This window comes from Leptopilina heterotoma, unplaced genomic scaffold, assembly GCF_015476425.1.
Source record: "Leptopilina heterotoma isolate Lh14 unplaced genomic scaffold, ASM1547642v1 Lhet_148, whole genome shotgun sequence".
Lineage (NCBI taxonomy): Eukaryota > Metazoa > Arthropoda > Insecta > Hymenoptera > Figitidae > Leptopilina > Leptopilina heterotoma.
The window spans coordinates 585,363-602,803 of NW_025110866.1; the positions used below are offsets into that span (position 1 = coordinate 585,363).

The following is a 17,441-nucleotide window of genomic DNA, read 5'->3' on the forward strand; positions in this document are numbered from 1 at the left end:
CTTTATAAATAACAAAATTCTTCCCCAAAGTTCAATTATTTTCAAAAATGTCAATAAAATTTGTGTCCTAATTTCAATTATTTTCAAAATTAAAAAAAAAATTATCGTCAAAATCCCAAATATCTTTATAAATAACAAAATTCTTCCCCAAAGTTCAATTATTTTCAAAAATGTCAATAAAATTCGTGTCATAATTTCAATTATTTTCAAAATTAAAAAAAAAATTCTTGTCAAAATCCCAATTATCTTTATAAATAACAAAATTCTTCCCCAAAGTTCAATTATTTTTAAAAATATCAATAAAATTCTTGTCCTAATTTCAATTATTTTCAAAAATAAAATGCATTTTTCTAATTTCAATGATTTTCAATATCTACTATTTTAATAAAATTTCCCAAAAAAATTGAATTATTTAAAGAAAATTTTAATAAAATTATAATAAAATTCTTCGCAAACATTCAACTATATTCAACAAATTTTTTTAAATTCTCGTCAAAATATCAATTATTTTTATAAATAATAAAATTCTTCTCTAAAATTCAATTATTTTCATAAATATTAGTAAAATACTTAGCAAAATTTCAATTATTTAAAAAACTTTTCCTCAATTTAATGATTTTCAATATTGACTATTTTAATAAAATTATCCAACAAAATTCAATTATTTAAACAAAATTTTGATAAAATTCTATTCAAAAATCCAGTTATTAAAATTTCACAGGAATTCAATTAACAAATTTTTTTTTAAGTTCTTTCCAATCATTTAATTATTTTTCTAAATAATAAATTTTTTTTAGGAATTTAATTAACAGTAAAAATAGTAAAATAAAAATAAAATAACAGTATAAAAATAATAATAAAAATAAAATTATGGTAAAAAATAATAATAAAAAATAATTAATATTGGTAATGTTAATAATAGATGTGATATTGTAAATAAGTAAACTACCTAGTGTAAATTTTGACAAGATAAATAATCATTAGAAGAGGTTATTGGAAGCAGACTGTTGTAATGTATAAATATATGAAACTAGACACGTAGGTGCGATCACACTAAAGAACCATCTATTCAGCAGTTAGCGGTGAGTTAATGAGCAGCTTCACTTGTAGGCGAGACAAACGCTCCTCGAAAGTCTTCCTCCTTCTCATTTACATGAAAACTCGACTCTATGTTGAAGGAAATGTCGAAACAATCGTTAACGAAGCGAATCGTCCGGATAACAATTATAAGTATGGCGCCAAAACCCTCTCAACAATGCAATATCAAACACATCTTTGAAAATAATTATCTAATAATAATAATAACAATAATAATAATATTAATTTTCCTCCTACGACTTATTATGTCTCTATTGGGAATTTCGCTATAATTTAAGATGATAATAATAATTATTACTCCTAATAAACGCAATTAAACAAACACTTCGTTGGAATTAGACGATATTCCAGAAGCAATCAAAGAAAATTTGAAATTACTTTCATTTCTGTTCGAATTATATTACAAGTAGCCAGGTTTCCAGGTTAAATAATTGTAATAAAAAATATGAAAAAGTGGAGAGAGAAAAAGAGTAAAAAAAGAGGGAGAGAAGAGAACCATCTTCCTTTTCTTAAATAAAAAGTATTCACTTCTATTTATTCGTGTAGAAAAAAATACAAATATTTTACATTCCAATTTACATCACAATGAATACATTATTGGTGTTTTTCTCAACTTAGATCTATTTCGCACGAGTTCACATATTTTTATTTTCTTTTTCATCAAGTACAAAACAATCCAGCTTTATCATCGCCGGAAAACAATTAATTAACTAAAAATCTAACACCCGGACAAAGAATTTCAATGTCCATCGAATTTAGGACCAAAAAGATCAATTGAAAAAATGAATTAAAAAGAAACAAGAGATTTTGTAAGAAAAAATTTCTATATCCATAGGATACACATATAAATATAATTAAAAATTCATACTTCCTTGCACTAAATTTTCACAAGTCCGGGAAATTTTTCAATAATAGGGCAAAGATTATTTAAAAATACAGCTCAGTAATGATGTCCACCCCAGCTGCCGATATCACCGAGTCCTTGATCCCAGCCATGATGAGAATGCTCCTTAACGTAAACTGGATATGGTTCCTTGACAACAACGGGGACCTTGACTGGATATGGGACGTGCTTGTGTACCTCGACTGGAACCTTGACGGGCACCTTCACTGGGTATGGTACCTCAACTGGGACATGAACTGGAACTGGGACATGTACTGGATAGGGACGGTCGACTTTGACTGGTACTTTAACTTTAACTGGAACTGGCACGTGCTTATCGACATGCACTGGATATGGTTGTGGCACGTGAATGTGCTTTGTTATTGTCACAGCTTTAATGTGTTCTGTTTCAATGTGCTCGGTGTGACCTAATCCACCTTCGAGACCAAGACCGACGCCAATACCACCAAGACCTACGCCAATACCACCATGATCACCCAGGACATGATCCAATCCTCTCTTGGGCTTGTCCTCCTTTTTGATTTCTGGTTTTGTGTCCTTCTTCAATTTATCCTCGGCAAAGGCCACGGCCAAGAGGCCGACCAGGAGGATCGCCTTTATTAGGAAAATTAATTTATTAGTAAAGTTGGTAGAAATTATGATGAAGGTGATGCTGATGAATATGATGATGATAATGAGAACAATATTAATAATCATAATAATGATGATGATTATGATGATAATAATAATATTCATGATAATGATGATGATGATAATGACAATGATGAAGATGATGATGACAATAATAATAATAATAATGTTGATGATAATGGGAATAATAATAATGATGATGATGATGATGATGATAATAATAATAATAATAATGTTGATGATAATGGGAATAATAATAATATTGATGATAAAGATGATGATGATGATGATGATGATGATGATGATGATGATGATGATGATAATGACAATGATGAAGATGATAAAGATGATGATGATGATGATAATGATGATATTGATGAAGATGATAATGATGATGATAATGAAAATAATTATGTTATTGATGATATTGATAATGACGATGATAAAGATGATATTGACAATGACGAAGATAAAGACGATTATGATGATATTGATAATGATGATGATAATAATTATGATGATGGTAAGAATTATTAAGATAACAACGGTTAAAAAATTTGTAAATGTAAAATTTTGCCAAAAGAACAATTTTTTCAATTAAAAAAATTTAGTCAATGAAATAATTTAGAAAGAGAAATTTTTTAATAAAGGAAATTTTCTTCTGAAAAATATTATTAATGGTATCATTAATGATAATGATGATAATGATAATGATAATGTTAATAATTATGATGATAGTAACAATAATTAAGATAATGACGGTCAAAAAATTTGTAAATATAAAACTTTGCCAAAAGAACAATTTTTTCAATTAAAAATATTTAGTCAATAAAAAAAAATTTCTAAAGAGAAATATTTTTAATAAAGGAAATTTTCTTCTAAAAAATATTATTAATGGGGAAATTTACCAATAAGCAATTTTTTTGATGGAAAAAATATTCTAATCGGAAATTTTACAATTAGAAATAACATTTTTCCAATGAGGAATTTTTCCAATGTGTGAAATATGTTGACAATGGAAAACTTTAAAAACAGGAATTTGACCAATGAAAAAATTTACTAATAAAAAAAATGTATTGGGGTAAAAAATTTTGACAACGAGAAAATTTTGCAATAAGCAATTTTCCCAATTAGAAAAATGTTTTCAATGAGGAAATTTTCCATTGAAAAATTTTATTAATGGGAAAATTTGCTAATAAACAATTTTTTCAAGGAGAAAAATCTGTCCAATCAGCAATTTTTCCAAATAGAAAAATTTTGCCAATGAGGAATTTTACAAGGAGAAAAATTTTGCAAATTAGAAAATATTCCAATGAGGAATTTTACCAATGAAAAACTTTTCCAATAAAAAATTTTCTCAAATGTAAAATTTTGTCAAGGAGAAATTTTTCCAAAAGGGAATTTTGCCAAGGAGAATTTTTTCCAAATAGAATTTTATCAATAACAAAAAAAAATGAGAAATGAAAAATTTTTGCGATAAGAAATTTGTCGAATTAAAAAATTTGCACAAATGAAAAATGTTGACAATGAGGAATTTTTTTAATAAAAATCTTTGCCAGAGTGAAATTTTTGTAAAATAAAAAATGTTCGTAGAACTGATGAATTATTTCAATGAGGAATTTCGCCAATTAAAAATTTTGCCAACGCAACGAGGAATTATCTCATTGAGAAATGTTTGCGAATAAAAAAATTTTTTTTTTATAATGAAAATTTTTGTTTAATGAGGAATTTTTATCAATATTAAATTTTTTAAGAGAAAACAAATTTTTTTTTTAATATTAATTATTATTGTTATTTTTTTTACAAAATTTTGAATTCTTTTTGTTCCATTGCTTATTTAATTTGGGATAATTAATTAATTTAAAAATTTGTATGAATTTGACACTGGCAAGCTAACTGTGCAAAATAATTGGTTCAATTTTCTTAATTATTCGAGCTGTTCTTATTGATATTTTATTAGTTCTTTAAAACTATTTTTTAATAAAATTATTTTTCTAATTAATTGGCATAATAAATATTTAATTATTTGAAATATTTCTTTGAGCCACAACGGTTTCAAATTATTTTCTCACTGTTAATAAATAATATTATTTATCCAAGCTTCTATGTTCATATTTTTGTTACTATTATTATTATTATTATTATTATTATTATTATTGTTATTGTTATTACTATAATTAGTTTTACACATTATTTTGCAACAAGTTAGAATGTAATTTATTAAAACAAATTAAATTCAATCAAACAAACAATTATAAAATAAAAAAATGTCAGTGTAGTTTTTTTTTAATTTTTAAGGAATATAAAATTATGCAGTATTTTATTTTTCTTAGAAGTTAAAAATAATTTTCAAAGACAAAAAAATGTTGTTTTGTTTTAAGAAACAATAAATATTTTTATATTTACAGAATAAGAGTAAACTGTTTCTCAAAATTAATTAAAAAAAAATTTTAAAGCCATTAATAACTTGTCAAGTTTATTTGAAATAAATAAACAACAATAAGATTATGATATTAAATTAAAAATATTAATAAGGGAGATAAAAAAAATAATAATAATGAAAATATAAATAATAGGTATAGTCATAGTAATATTAATAATTAATAATAATAACAAAATAAAAATGAAATTTTTTTTTTGGAAAAAGAAATTTTTAAAAATTAAATTTTGAATGTATCTTTCACTATTTTTTTTTTTTTTTTTTTGCAAAGAAACAAAAAAGAGAAAAGTTGCGCGTACTCCAGAGAATGCTAGATATGACGTCATTGGTAGTAAGTTTACTCACTGTCAGTTTAGCTGTGCTGCGCATGATAGTTACTGAAATCCTCCGCAGGCAGCCCTCGCTTTTATAAGGACGCTCAAGTCGAGCGCACCAAAGAAATCGTTGCCCGCCCGATAGTAGAGGAAGAAAATCAACAAGCGCTCAACAAACCTCTAACTTTTATTACATTTCTCCAAAACTCCACTCTCGTTCATTATCTCCCATTATATAGATCCTTAACTCTTCTTATATTTCATTTTACAATTAAAAATAAAAATAATAAAATGGCACATTCTTTTTGGAAAAAAAATTTTTTAATGTATCTGTCACTATTAAAATTATAATAAAGATTGAATATTGATAACTTATTAAAAATATTCGCTAATTAGCTTGTTATATTTACTTCTTATTAGTAGTAGAAAATTTTAATTAGTAGTAGAAAGCTACTATTTTTTTTTACTATTTACTTTTACTATTATTATTTAGTAGCAGAAATATACTAATTAGTCGAAGAAAATAATTATTTATTGGTAGAAAACTACAATTTATTTATTTTTTATTATTTATTTGTACTATTACTATTTAGTAGCAGAAATATACTAATGAGATGAGGAAAACAATTAGCCATTGGTAGAAAACAACTAACTAGTAGTAGAAATGTATTAATTATTAGGACACTATTAACCAGTACTAAAAATGTAGTAATTAGTAGGAAACTACTAACTAGTAGTAAAGAGGTACTAATTTGACGGAAACTACTAAATAGTGGTAAAAAAAGTACTAATTAGTAATTAAAAGCTATTTGTAGTAGAAAACAACTAATTAGTAGGCGAAAATTATTAATTAGTTGTAAAAGACAACGTTAAGTATGAAACTACTAATTATTATTAAAAAGAACCAGTTACTAGTAGGAAATTACTAATTTGTAGTAAAAGTAAGTTATTAGTTAGAAAGTACTATTTAATAGTAAAATGGAACTAACTAATAGTAGGAAAATATTAATTAGTAGTAGAGAGATACTACTATTAGTAGTAGTTATATTAGTAGTAGTTATATTTGTGCAAATTAGTAGTAAAAAAATACTATTTCAGTTAGTAAACTTACTGACTAAAATAGTATTTTCCTACTACTGTTTTAGTCAGTAATCTTACTAACTAAATTAGTAATTTTTTTACTACGAATTTGCATCATTCTACAACTAAATAGTATTTCCTCCTACTTATTAGTATCTTTCTGCAAAAACAAAATTACTTTCTTTCTAGTATTAATAAGTAGAAAAAATACTAATTTGCAGTAGAAACGTACTAATGAACACCAGAAAATACTACTTGGTTAGAAAATACTAGTCTACTACTACTAATTAGTAGTAGACTAATACAAAATCGTAGAAAATATACTAATTAGTTACTGAATAATTAGTATGAATTATAAATACTATAAATACTATAAATACTATAAACACTATAAATTCTCTAAATACTAAATTAATTTAATACTGATTAGAATAAAAATAAAAACTATAAAAAAAAGAAAAAAGTATAAATAGTAATTAGTAATAGCACTAATTACTACTGACTAAATTCGTACCTAATTATTTTACTATTAGGTACTTAATTATATTTGACTAATTTTTTGAAAAAAAAACAATTTCAAATTTATTTAATGATTAAATTATTCGTACATATTAAAAGTATTATCATCTAAAACTTTGTAAGTGTCACTTTAGAGAAAATCTGATACGATTGTAAAATTTTGTTTTTATGTCCTTTTTTATAATTTTACAAAAAGAGTTACTTTCTTACTAATGTTAATATAAAATATAAAATTATTAATTGCAACCTTGTACAATGTGAACAGTAAAATATGCAAATAGGCAATAAGCACATAATAAATATTTTAATATGCAATAAGTAAAGACAATGAATGCAAGAAATTTACTTTTATGTTAAACGCATAAAAATGTAATTCATTAATTAATGCAAATATAGAGAATAATACCATAATTAAAATAAAAATAATAATTAAGCAATAATGGTTTACAAAAATAATAGATATAGTAATAATAATTTCAGTTTAGAAAAGTGAATAAAAAAAACTCTTCTATTTGTTTTGGCCTTATATGACATATATTAAAAAAGATTAAAAATCATAACTAATACTACTACTAAATAATATAAATAAAAAAATAGAAAACAAATAAATAAAAAATAAATAATAATAATAATAAATAAATAATTGTGTAAAACTGAACAATACAGACAAAATGAATAATCGCAAAAGGAAACATTGTTAAGATTGATATAAACATATAGGTATATAAAAAAAGCATTAGTAAACGAGATGAAATTCATAAGTAAACAATAAACGCGTGCATGCTTAAAAAGCAAGTATAGATATTAAATAATTCACTCGCATAGTTCGATATTTCGCAGCTAATGGAAATTTGCAATCGAATGGATATTATAAAAGAAGTAATAACAGTTTATTGAAAGTTAATCATGTAATTAGGATATCCAGTGCATTAACTCATTGCCAGATATACATACCACAATATATCACTATTTCTCGATTATATTATTAATAGAATTCTCATAAAATTATTACGCACTTTTTTTGTTTCCATCACATATTTGTGTATAAAATTATATATTTATATTTAAATAGATATTCAAGAATACAAATAGAGATATCATATATCATCATTCGATTTCTCTATCCACAAATATGAAAGTCGATGGTACTTGCTTTTGCAAAACCAATAGAGGGTTGTAATATATGTATGTGGAGCAATTGATTATTGACCTCGCAGCATTCTATCCTGTATATATATATATATATATATATATATATATATATATATATATATTATATATATAATAAATGTATATATATAAATATTATACAAAAGCAAAAAAGAGATTTTATTAATTAAAATAGAAATATATTATTTACAAGAAAGAATACAGTGTATATAGGTATTTTGTATTCAATAACTTTTGTTCCACAATAATAATGTCTGAAAATGTATTTTTCTTATCAAATCAGATGTATACTTCAAAATGCTGACGAATTTTATTTCTCTAATGGAAAATATCAATTTCTCTCGTTTCTCGGGAGAAAAAAAAACGGGGACGAAGAAAAATATACAACAGCAAAAAAAAAAAAAAAAAGATAAACAAAAAATGTATCTTGTAGAAAATCTGAGAATAAAATAATTTTATTATTTTTTTGTGTTTTTATTTTAGGTAAGATATATTTTTGTTATTATTCCATGTCAATAATTAAATTTTGCAGTATTCACGAAACGAAACATTCGTGACGATACATTAATATTTTGCATTAAAGTCTATTTTGCATTCTCTCACTCTCTTCTTGGGGATTTTGTGTCTCTTAACATTATATATTTAAATTTACAAATGCGAAGACTAGGAATATATTTTTTTTTTGAGAACAAAATAATCTTCAAACATAGGAAAATGGGGGAAAAAAAGAAAACACTAAAAATTTAGGGCAAAAGACATGATTTAGGTCAAAAATTGTGCAGGTAAGCAGGAGAAAATAGCTTTTAAATTAGGACAATATTCGTACAAACTTCAAATTTAGAAACTGGTGAATATATTAAAAAAGAATTTAAATTCAGGTCAAAAGGTGGGGTTTGGGTCAAAATTCGTAGGTAAAGAGACAAAAGACCTATTTAATTAGGTCAATATTCATACAAATTTCAAATTTAAAAAAAGATAACAATATAAAAAAAGATTTTAAATTTAGGTCAAAAGGCAGGATTTGGGTCAAAATTCGTATATAATTTGGTCAAAGTTCAAAAGACAAAATTTACAAACAAACTTTAAACTTAGAAAAACGTAAAAATAACAAAAAGATTTCAAATTAACCTGAAAAGGAAAAATTTATGTCAAAAGAGTAAGAAGATCATTTTTATTTGGTCAAAATGCACACAAATTTTTAATTTAGGGGAAGGTCAAATTGAGAAAATAGATTTATATTTTAGGTCAAATCCAAAATTTAGGTCAACATTTGAAGGAAAAAAGTTAAAAATTCCATTTCTGTTTTGACAGAATTCATTAATTTTATCAAAATGAAAAAGGTTTTTTTCCTCTTTACCTGTTTTTACTTTTTACAAAAAGTAAAAATTTAAAAAAAGGTCAAAATAACAGAAAAATTGTAAAATTTAGGTCAAAAAGCAACATTTAGAAAATACATTAATCACAAACATTTATTTTACACTATATTTTATAATTTTGTTATTTTTTATATGAAAATTTGAATTTTAATGAAATTGAAATTTGATACAAGTATAAAATGAAAATGAAATAAAAATTAAAGTTAATTAGAAAAGTAAATATAGTTAAAATAATTTAAATATTCTTCTTCTTCTTCTTCTTCTTCTTCTTCTTCTTCTTGAAAATTATTGCCTACTTGAAAATTGACGTTATCTTGGAAGGTTACTTATACTATTACGGCAATGCAAAATAATTTAATACGAAAGAGAATTGCTATTTCATCAATTCGTATTTTTATTTTATAGTGACTATATTTTTTCCTCGCTATTGAATACAAACAAGGTATTTTATGTATTTGTGTTTGTGTGGCTGCTATACGATCGTCAGGTATCAATTTGAATGAAAAATTATTTACGGGTCAAAAGGGAAAGCTGAACCCTCCCAATGGTCGACAAACTATCTGCAATAAGATTAACCCACAACCTGTGGGCGCCGTGAGTGTTTGTTATGTGTGTGACCTCTCACGCAAGTCAAAGGTTTGCAAAAATTAAAGCGTCTTTTAAAAATAATATTCATATTGTGTGTATGTATATGTAAACAAAGCAATTATTATTAATGTAATAAACGCAGGAATATTGGAATTTTTCAGTATTTTTGCATTTTTTACCCTCAATATTTAATTATTTATATATACTGTGAGAATTTTATATCTTTTGTTTTTTTTACTTTGCGTATTTTTTACCTTCTGTTTTTTTTACTCTGCGTATTTTTTACTATGTGGATTTTTTACCTTCTGTTTTTTTTTACTTTGCGTATTTTTTACTATGTGAATTTTTTACCTTCTGTTTTTTTTAATTTGCGTATTTTTTACTATGCGAATCTTTAACCTTTGGTACTTTTTTACTATGGGTATTTTCACCTTCAGCATTATTCAGCTTTTAAATTTTTATTCTGCGAATTTGTTACTTTTTGTATTTATTTTTACTATGCATATTTTTTACTTTCTTCTATTTTTACTAAGCGAATTTCTTACCTTTGATATCTTTACTCAACGAATGTTTTCCCTTTGATATTTTTACTATGCGAATTTTTACTTTTTACTATTTTGACTAAACGAATTTTTTACCCTTGCAATTTTTAATCTATGCATTTTTTCTCTTTTGCGTGTTTCCTATTAAAAATTGTAGATAGTTAGTAATTGTAGATAGGTAATAAAAAATAACAACAGGTAAAATTTACCTAAATAATTACCTAATGAATTATAACATTACTATTGTAATTGATTAATTATTACTGTTATTGTTAATTATTAGTAAAAAATAAATTATTATTAAAAATTAATAGGTAATAAAAAGTGATTATTATTTAAAATTGCTAAAAAAATACTTATTTGACGAAAATACTGAAGATTAAAAAATCAAAAATAGTAAAAATATTGAAAGTTGAAAAATATGAATATAATTAGAAAAAGGATAAATATAATACTAAAAAAATATAAGTACAAAGTTAAAAAAAAATAATTAACGAGAATAGTAATAAATAATAATAATTGTAAACAAAAAGTAATGTTTTTCTTCTTTGATAAAATAATTTTTGCCTAGTTATTTAACGTACATAAAATTTCTTGAGCGATTATAACAAAAGTAACAATTCAAAGGATTCGATTTCAAAGTTTAGTCTTGATAATTCAAATATTAGAATATGGAAGCAATCCCCACGGTTTATCAGTCTTATCGGTGGAATACATTTCCATGTATATGGATTTGAAATCTACATATTTGAATCCGAAAATATTGATTCAGTGTTCCCATAGCGAAAAACGGGTACTATTCAACATCACTATAATTCCTATATATATGTAATTCGTTTATGTACTTTCAATTTGTATATAAGATAATTCGACTTTGACGTAGATAATTTACGAAGGAATAATTACTTGATTATATTCACATTTACTGACTCAAAAGGCTAGTTGAAAATATGCCAATATACCAGGTGTTCAAAAAAATACAAAAAGAGGCAACTAAAATAATAATCATTTTAATTATTTATTTATTTATTCGTTTCAGCTGGAAAATAATTGACAATTTCGGAATAAATTAAAATTCAAAAAATACAATTAAAAACAATTTCAAAAAATTAAAAAAAAAATTTTTATTTAATTTTAAACACCCGTTATATTGAAAATTTATTTTTCAATTAAAAATTGCATTTTAAAAATTACAACTAATCAGAAATATATTTATCAAGTTAACAAATATATATACCGAGAGCGCCTTTTGCCTTTTATATACCAATTCTAATTTGCATATAACAGAATTTCTATTCTTATTTCTTTAGAAAAACTGATTTGCATAGTTATTTAGTTACCTTTTAACATCTCCTCGGAGCGGTAAAGCTTTTTTTAATTTATTATTTTAGACAATTTCTTTTTTCATGCAAAATAATTTTCACATCGCGCGCCGCCTCACGAAATATAAGAATGGAAAAAGGGAAAAAAGTAAAAGCGAGCGATGAACACAAAAATTTCCATGATATGTTCCAGTGTTTTACTTCTCCAGAAACTTCTTTTCTTTTGAAACTATTTTCATTAAAAGAAAAAAAATTCCATTTATAAATAATAATTTTGCTAATAATAAATATATTATTATTAATTATTGTTAATAATAACTTTTATCATAGGAATTATTCTTTCTTAATAATTAATAATAATAAATAATAATTATAATTAATAATAATAAATAATAATTATAATTAATAATAATAATAATTTTTAACAATAGTTTCTTTTAGTAATAAATATTCTATATAATAATAATAGTTAATTAAAATAATTATCACCTTTTTTTCATTAATTAAATATAAGCCCACTGTTAATATTTTTCTCCAATCAATTTATTATTCCAAGTATGAAAAAATGAACAAAAATCTACATAAGTAATTCAAAAAAATTGTTGAATAACGATTCCAAAAATTTTAAGGCGAAAATATTTTTTTTTCCCAATTTTACTAACGGGAAACTGGTTTTAAAATTTTGCAATATTAGACATTCGCCCTAATAAATTACTAAAACTGGTTTCACGTTTTGCAAGCATTAATAATCTACTTTTTCAATCGTATATAAATAATGACATACCAAATTTTTGAGTGTTTATATTTATATACATATATATACTACAATTTTCAAACAATATTCAAAAAATTAATAAGAAAATGATTGAACTGGTTTTTGCTGTGTAAAAATATTGCCTGAAGTAAAATTATTTTTATTAAAATAGTACTTTAAATTCATTAAATATATTAGGTAAACAACTTTTTTTTTACATTTATGATTAAATGTTGGGAAAACAGGAAACTCCCATTATAATTAAATTTTTTGAAAATTCACATGTTTATTTATTTTAAATTAATATACATATCTATTATAGGAAATTATTAAATAAATATAATTTCGCAAATATTTATATTTTGTTGTTTTCCATTACATTCTATTATGTATAGAATAAAATATAAATAGTAATATTATTATATTACTTTACATTCTACAATAATTATTATAATTTTTCTATAAACTTAAATAATTTAATATTATATAATTTTTAATTATTTTTTATGTACATAAATATATATCTAATTAAATATTAAACACATGCTAGAGAGAAAATAAAAAATGATTATTAAAATCTTAATGAAATTGATTAATTGATTGTAAAATGGACTCGTCATTGTACAATAAAATCATCATCGATGTTTTTAAATTACCTTGTAATTATGATCATTTAGAGAGAAAATGTGATAACCATAAATGCTATTTGAATACTTTAATATAACAATCCAATATCTGTAAATTACACAATTATTATTTAAGCTCTAATTCATGAAAGCAGAAATTTTGTAATCAAAATTGGATCATTATATTACATTATCGTATCCATTAACTCTGTACTAATGGATAGAAGGAAAATTTCAAACTCAGGAAATTTTCACTCGCAGATATATATATGTCGAAAATTTAATTACAACCATTAAATAAAATTATTTAGTTACTATTAAAATAAATTAGTGTCCTACAGAAATAGAGATATAGAGATGGACTTTCTGCTACTTTTTTTTTGACAAAGCGCAGGAGAAAAATTCGATTTTTGAGAAAAAGATGGTTTAAGTGGAAAAAGTGTTTCAGGGTCAGACCAACTATTGTTAAGGAGAAAAAATCTTTTCTAGTCAGACCAGAAAATGAAGTAAAATATGTTCACTAGTCGAAAAACGCTGTTTTTGAATAAAATGCGATTTAAGTAGAAAAAGTGTTTAATGTCCAGACGCACTATTTTTAAGGAGAAAAAACCATTTTAGTCAGATTATTTTAATAAAATTTTTCAAAATGATTTTAATTATTTTAAAAAAATATAATAAAAATTTGTTGCAAGCAAATTATACAAATTATACAACAAATTATAAAAATTCTATTTTACTGAATCAATCAAATCTCTTTAATGAGAAAAATTTTACTCAATCGTACGTAAAGCTTTGAGTAGATAATTTTATCGAATCAGACGTAAATTTATGTTTAAGTAGTAATAAGTATATTAAGTCAGCCAAAAACTTTTTCAAGAAGAAAAATCTGAGAAAACAGAAAATAATTGTCTTTTAAGTAGAAGAAGAAAATGTAAAGTCAGACAATTTTTAAAGAAGGGTGAAATTTTTTTATTAACTAAAAAATTACTTTTTAATAAAAAATAGTAACAATTAATAATTTATACAAGAAATTTTGTATAAAAATTATAAAAATTCAAAATGACAAAGTTTAGAGCCTATTGAATTAAAAAAATAAAATAAAATAATAAAAATAATAAATGAAAATAAATGTAAATAAATTAAAAAATTAAGAAGTACCAAAAAATTTGTTTAAATTAATTATCAACAATTATTGTAATAAATAGAATTTAATTAGGTACAAAAACATTAATTTCCATTGAATAACAAATTATTAAATTATTATTACAACTTAATTCCTCTACATTACTTGACAACTTGTAATTTTTCCATTACCGCAAAGAAAAAAAGAAAACAATAACAACGAAAGGAAAATATCTAATTTTTGATTTCCTTTTCTTCCCACAAATCTTGTCGGAACTCTAAACGATTGATACGTTAAATATAAATCTAATTATACCCTCGAGTGTTAATTAATTACATAACAAAACACCATAATTACAATTGCGAAGTAAAAAAAACAATTATTTTTCCATTTCTCAATAATAGATTGATTTTAAGGTGTCTAATGACATCCGGTAAAACAATTTCAACTGTCACTGTATTCCTGTGTACGATATTTATCATCACTATTTTATAATTAAGCATAGAGAATAATATAATCACAATTCTATGAATTTACTGAAATATAAGTTTTCGAAGTCTGTGTTTGTTTGTCTATCTGTGTGTGTGTGTGTTTGTTAGAGCATTTATTGCTTTATAAAAGGAAGAGAAAGTTTTCGCGCGCGACTCTTATAATACCTGGTTATTATTTAACTCCATATTCTTGACCCGTACTCGTCAAAGTCAAATAATCCTGATAAGGGAAAATGTATAATCTAAAATCACGTAATAGAGGAATGTTGTCAGTGAAATAAATTTTTACTAATAAAACCACATTATTACCTCTCAAGAGGAGGTCACTGATCTCTCTTTATAATCTTTTAAATGATCGCAATTTTAATGGGGAAATTTCTAAAAAGAAACGCAACAACTTTATATATTTTTATATACGTTTATACTTACAAACATTTATACACATATATATATATATATACAGAGAGTGAGAGAGACATCTATGTATTACATACATACAAATAAATAAAATGAGACGCAGATGCAATGAACCGAACAGAATTACGAGAAATTTTATGTTTGATTACGTCTACAAGTATTGAAGGCGTAAAAAAAATTTACCACCCACCAGAAAAGTGAAAAATAAATATATGTTTAATATATGTATATATATATATATATATATATATATATTGTCACAGGTCAATAAATTGAAATTTAATAACCATATAAAGTGACTAACTGGATTTTATGTTTGTAAAGTTCTGGGGGGGGGAGGAAAGGGAAATATTGAAAAATCATCTTTTTTTTTGTAAATAAAAGTTTGGCGTGACTTTGGTTGCAATGTCAACAACACAGGTTTACTTTCAACAAATTTCACGCTTGACCGTCACGTTTAAATGTCACTTGTGGCTATAAGTCCGTTTCTACGCATTTAGAGCCGAAAAAAAAATATTAAAACGTTACCTTTTACGTTTTCTGGTATTTTTTTCATTTTGCTGATTTCTTATCGTCATGGGTATTAAAGTTGTTTTAATATACTTTTGATATAAGGAGTAATTTAGTTTCATAAATTAGGTAGTAGGCGAATAGATCTTTTAGCGGAGGAACTCTGGGTAAATGTTTAAAATAATTAGTTATGTAGTTTTATTTTTTTTACATTTCTTATAATTCTGTTTTTCATTTCTTTATTTTCTTATTTCTTATTTTCTTATTTATTTACTTATTTCTCGATTTATTTATTTATTTTTATTGTATTTGTTTATTTACGTTTTATTTGCTTTATTGTAGTTATTTTATTTATTTTTATTTAATTTTGTTTTATTTTATTCTTTTTATTCATATTTTTATTTATTTTTAATGTGATAATTTATGATTTTTTTTAGTACTTCTTGACTCGTCTGGCAGGTGTGAATGAAATATTTCATTGCCAACGTATTCGATGAAGTTGTTTCATTGCATAATAAATTGACCGATTTGTTTCTTTATTTTTAATTGGCAAGCGGATCTTGATTTATGGGAAAACTTGCTTTGTAAGTTGATTCAAAAACTGAAAATGATAATATTTTTTGGAAAATTGTAAAAATTTGAAGTGATTGTTATATTCTCAACAATTCGCATCGAAGTGATAAAATAATTTTTATATTATTTAATAAGAAAAAAATTATTTGAATAAATTTAAAAATATTTCATTAGATGTTAAAATTTTATTTCAAGAATTATAAATATTATTTGAGACAGTTTTAATTGTTTCAAAGAATTTTCTTTCAAATATTAAATAAATCTAAATAATAGAAATATTGAAAATAATGTTTAGAAATTAGAAGTTTTAAATTTAACGTATCACAAATAATTTACAAATTATTTTTATAATATTCTTGAGAAATTAAATAAAATTTGCAAATAATAATAATAATATAAAAAATAAATAGCTGAAGGAAGCGAAATAAAAAGTAAAAATCTAATATTAATAAATGAAAAATAAAAATTTTAATATAAATAAAAATATATGCATCAGAATAAAGAAGAGAAATAATAAAAATAGTAAATAAGTGAAATAAATGAAATAAATAAAGTATGAAAAAGAAAAAAAAGAAAAAATACAGAAATGGAAAAACATGTAGAAAAAGGAAATGCTCTATAAAAATTTCTATTTCTTTTACACACGAATAGGGTGAAAATGTGAAGAATATTATATTCTGACAACCTTGACGTAAGAAACTCTAGCCCAAGAGAAAAATCGAGATTGAATTCTCTCGGCTAGAATTGCCAGTACTTTCTTGAAAAATTGAACGACTTCTCATTTACTGTGACTTAAAAATTTTATTGAATATTGTTGGAATTTTTCACAATGTTCTTGAGAATTGTAAAAAGTTTTCTTTCAACTATTTCTTATATTTGCGCAAAAAATGATAATTTTAAGAAAAAAAAAAGAAAATCAAAAAATAAATAATCGTAAAAAATTTGTTTAATTTCTAAATTTGTA

General features: G+C 23.4%; 2 protein-coding genes across 2 annotated transcripts in view; one reads left to right on the forward strand and one right to left on the reverse strand.

Moving 5' to 3' along the window:
- The window catches only part of LOC122498355 (cuticle protein 79-like), a 135,741-nt gene that overhangs the window by 112,144 nt on the left and 6,156 nt on the right, over positions 1–17,441 (forward strand). The window lies entirely within an intron of this gene.
- LOC122498356 lies at positions 1,599–5,548 on the reverse strand. The gene is made up of 2 exons (XM_043606046.1): positions 5,418–5,548; positions 1,599–2,596 (listed from the first exon to the last, which is right to left on the reverse strand). The coding sequence occupies exons 1-2, from the start codon at positions 5,439–5,441 to the stop codon at positions 2,039–2,041; spliced, it is 582 nt and encodes a 193-aa protein (XP_043461981.1). The 5' UTR covers positions 5,442–5,548; the 3' UTR covers positions 1,599–2,038.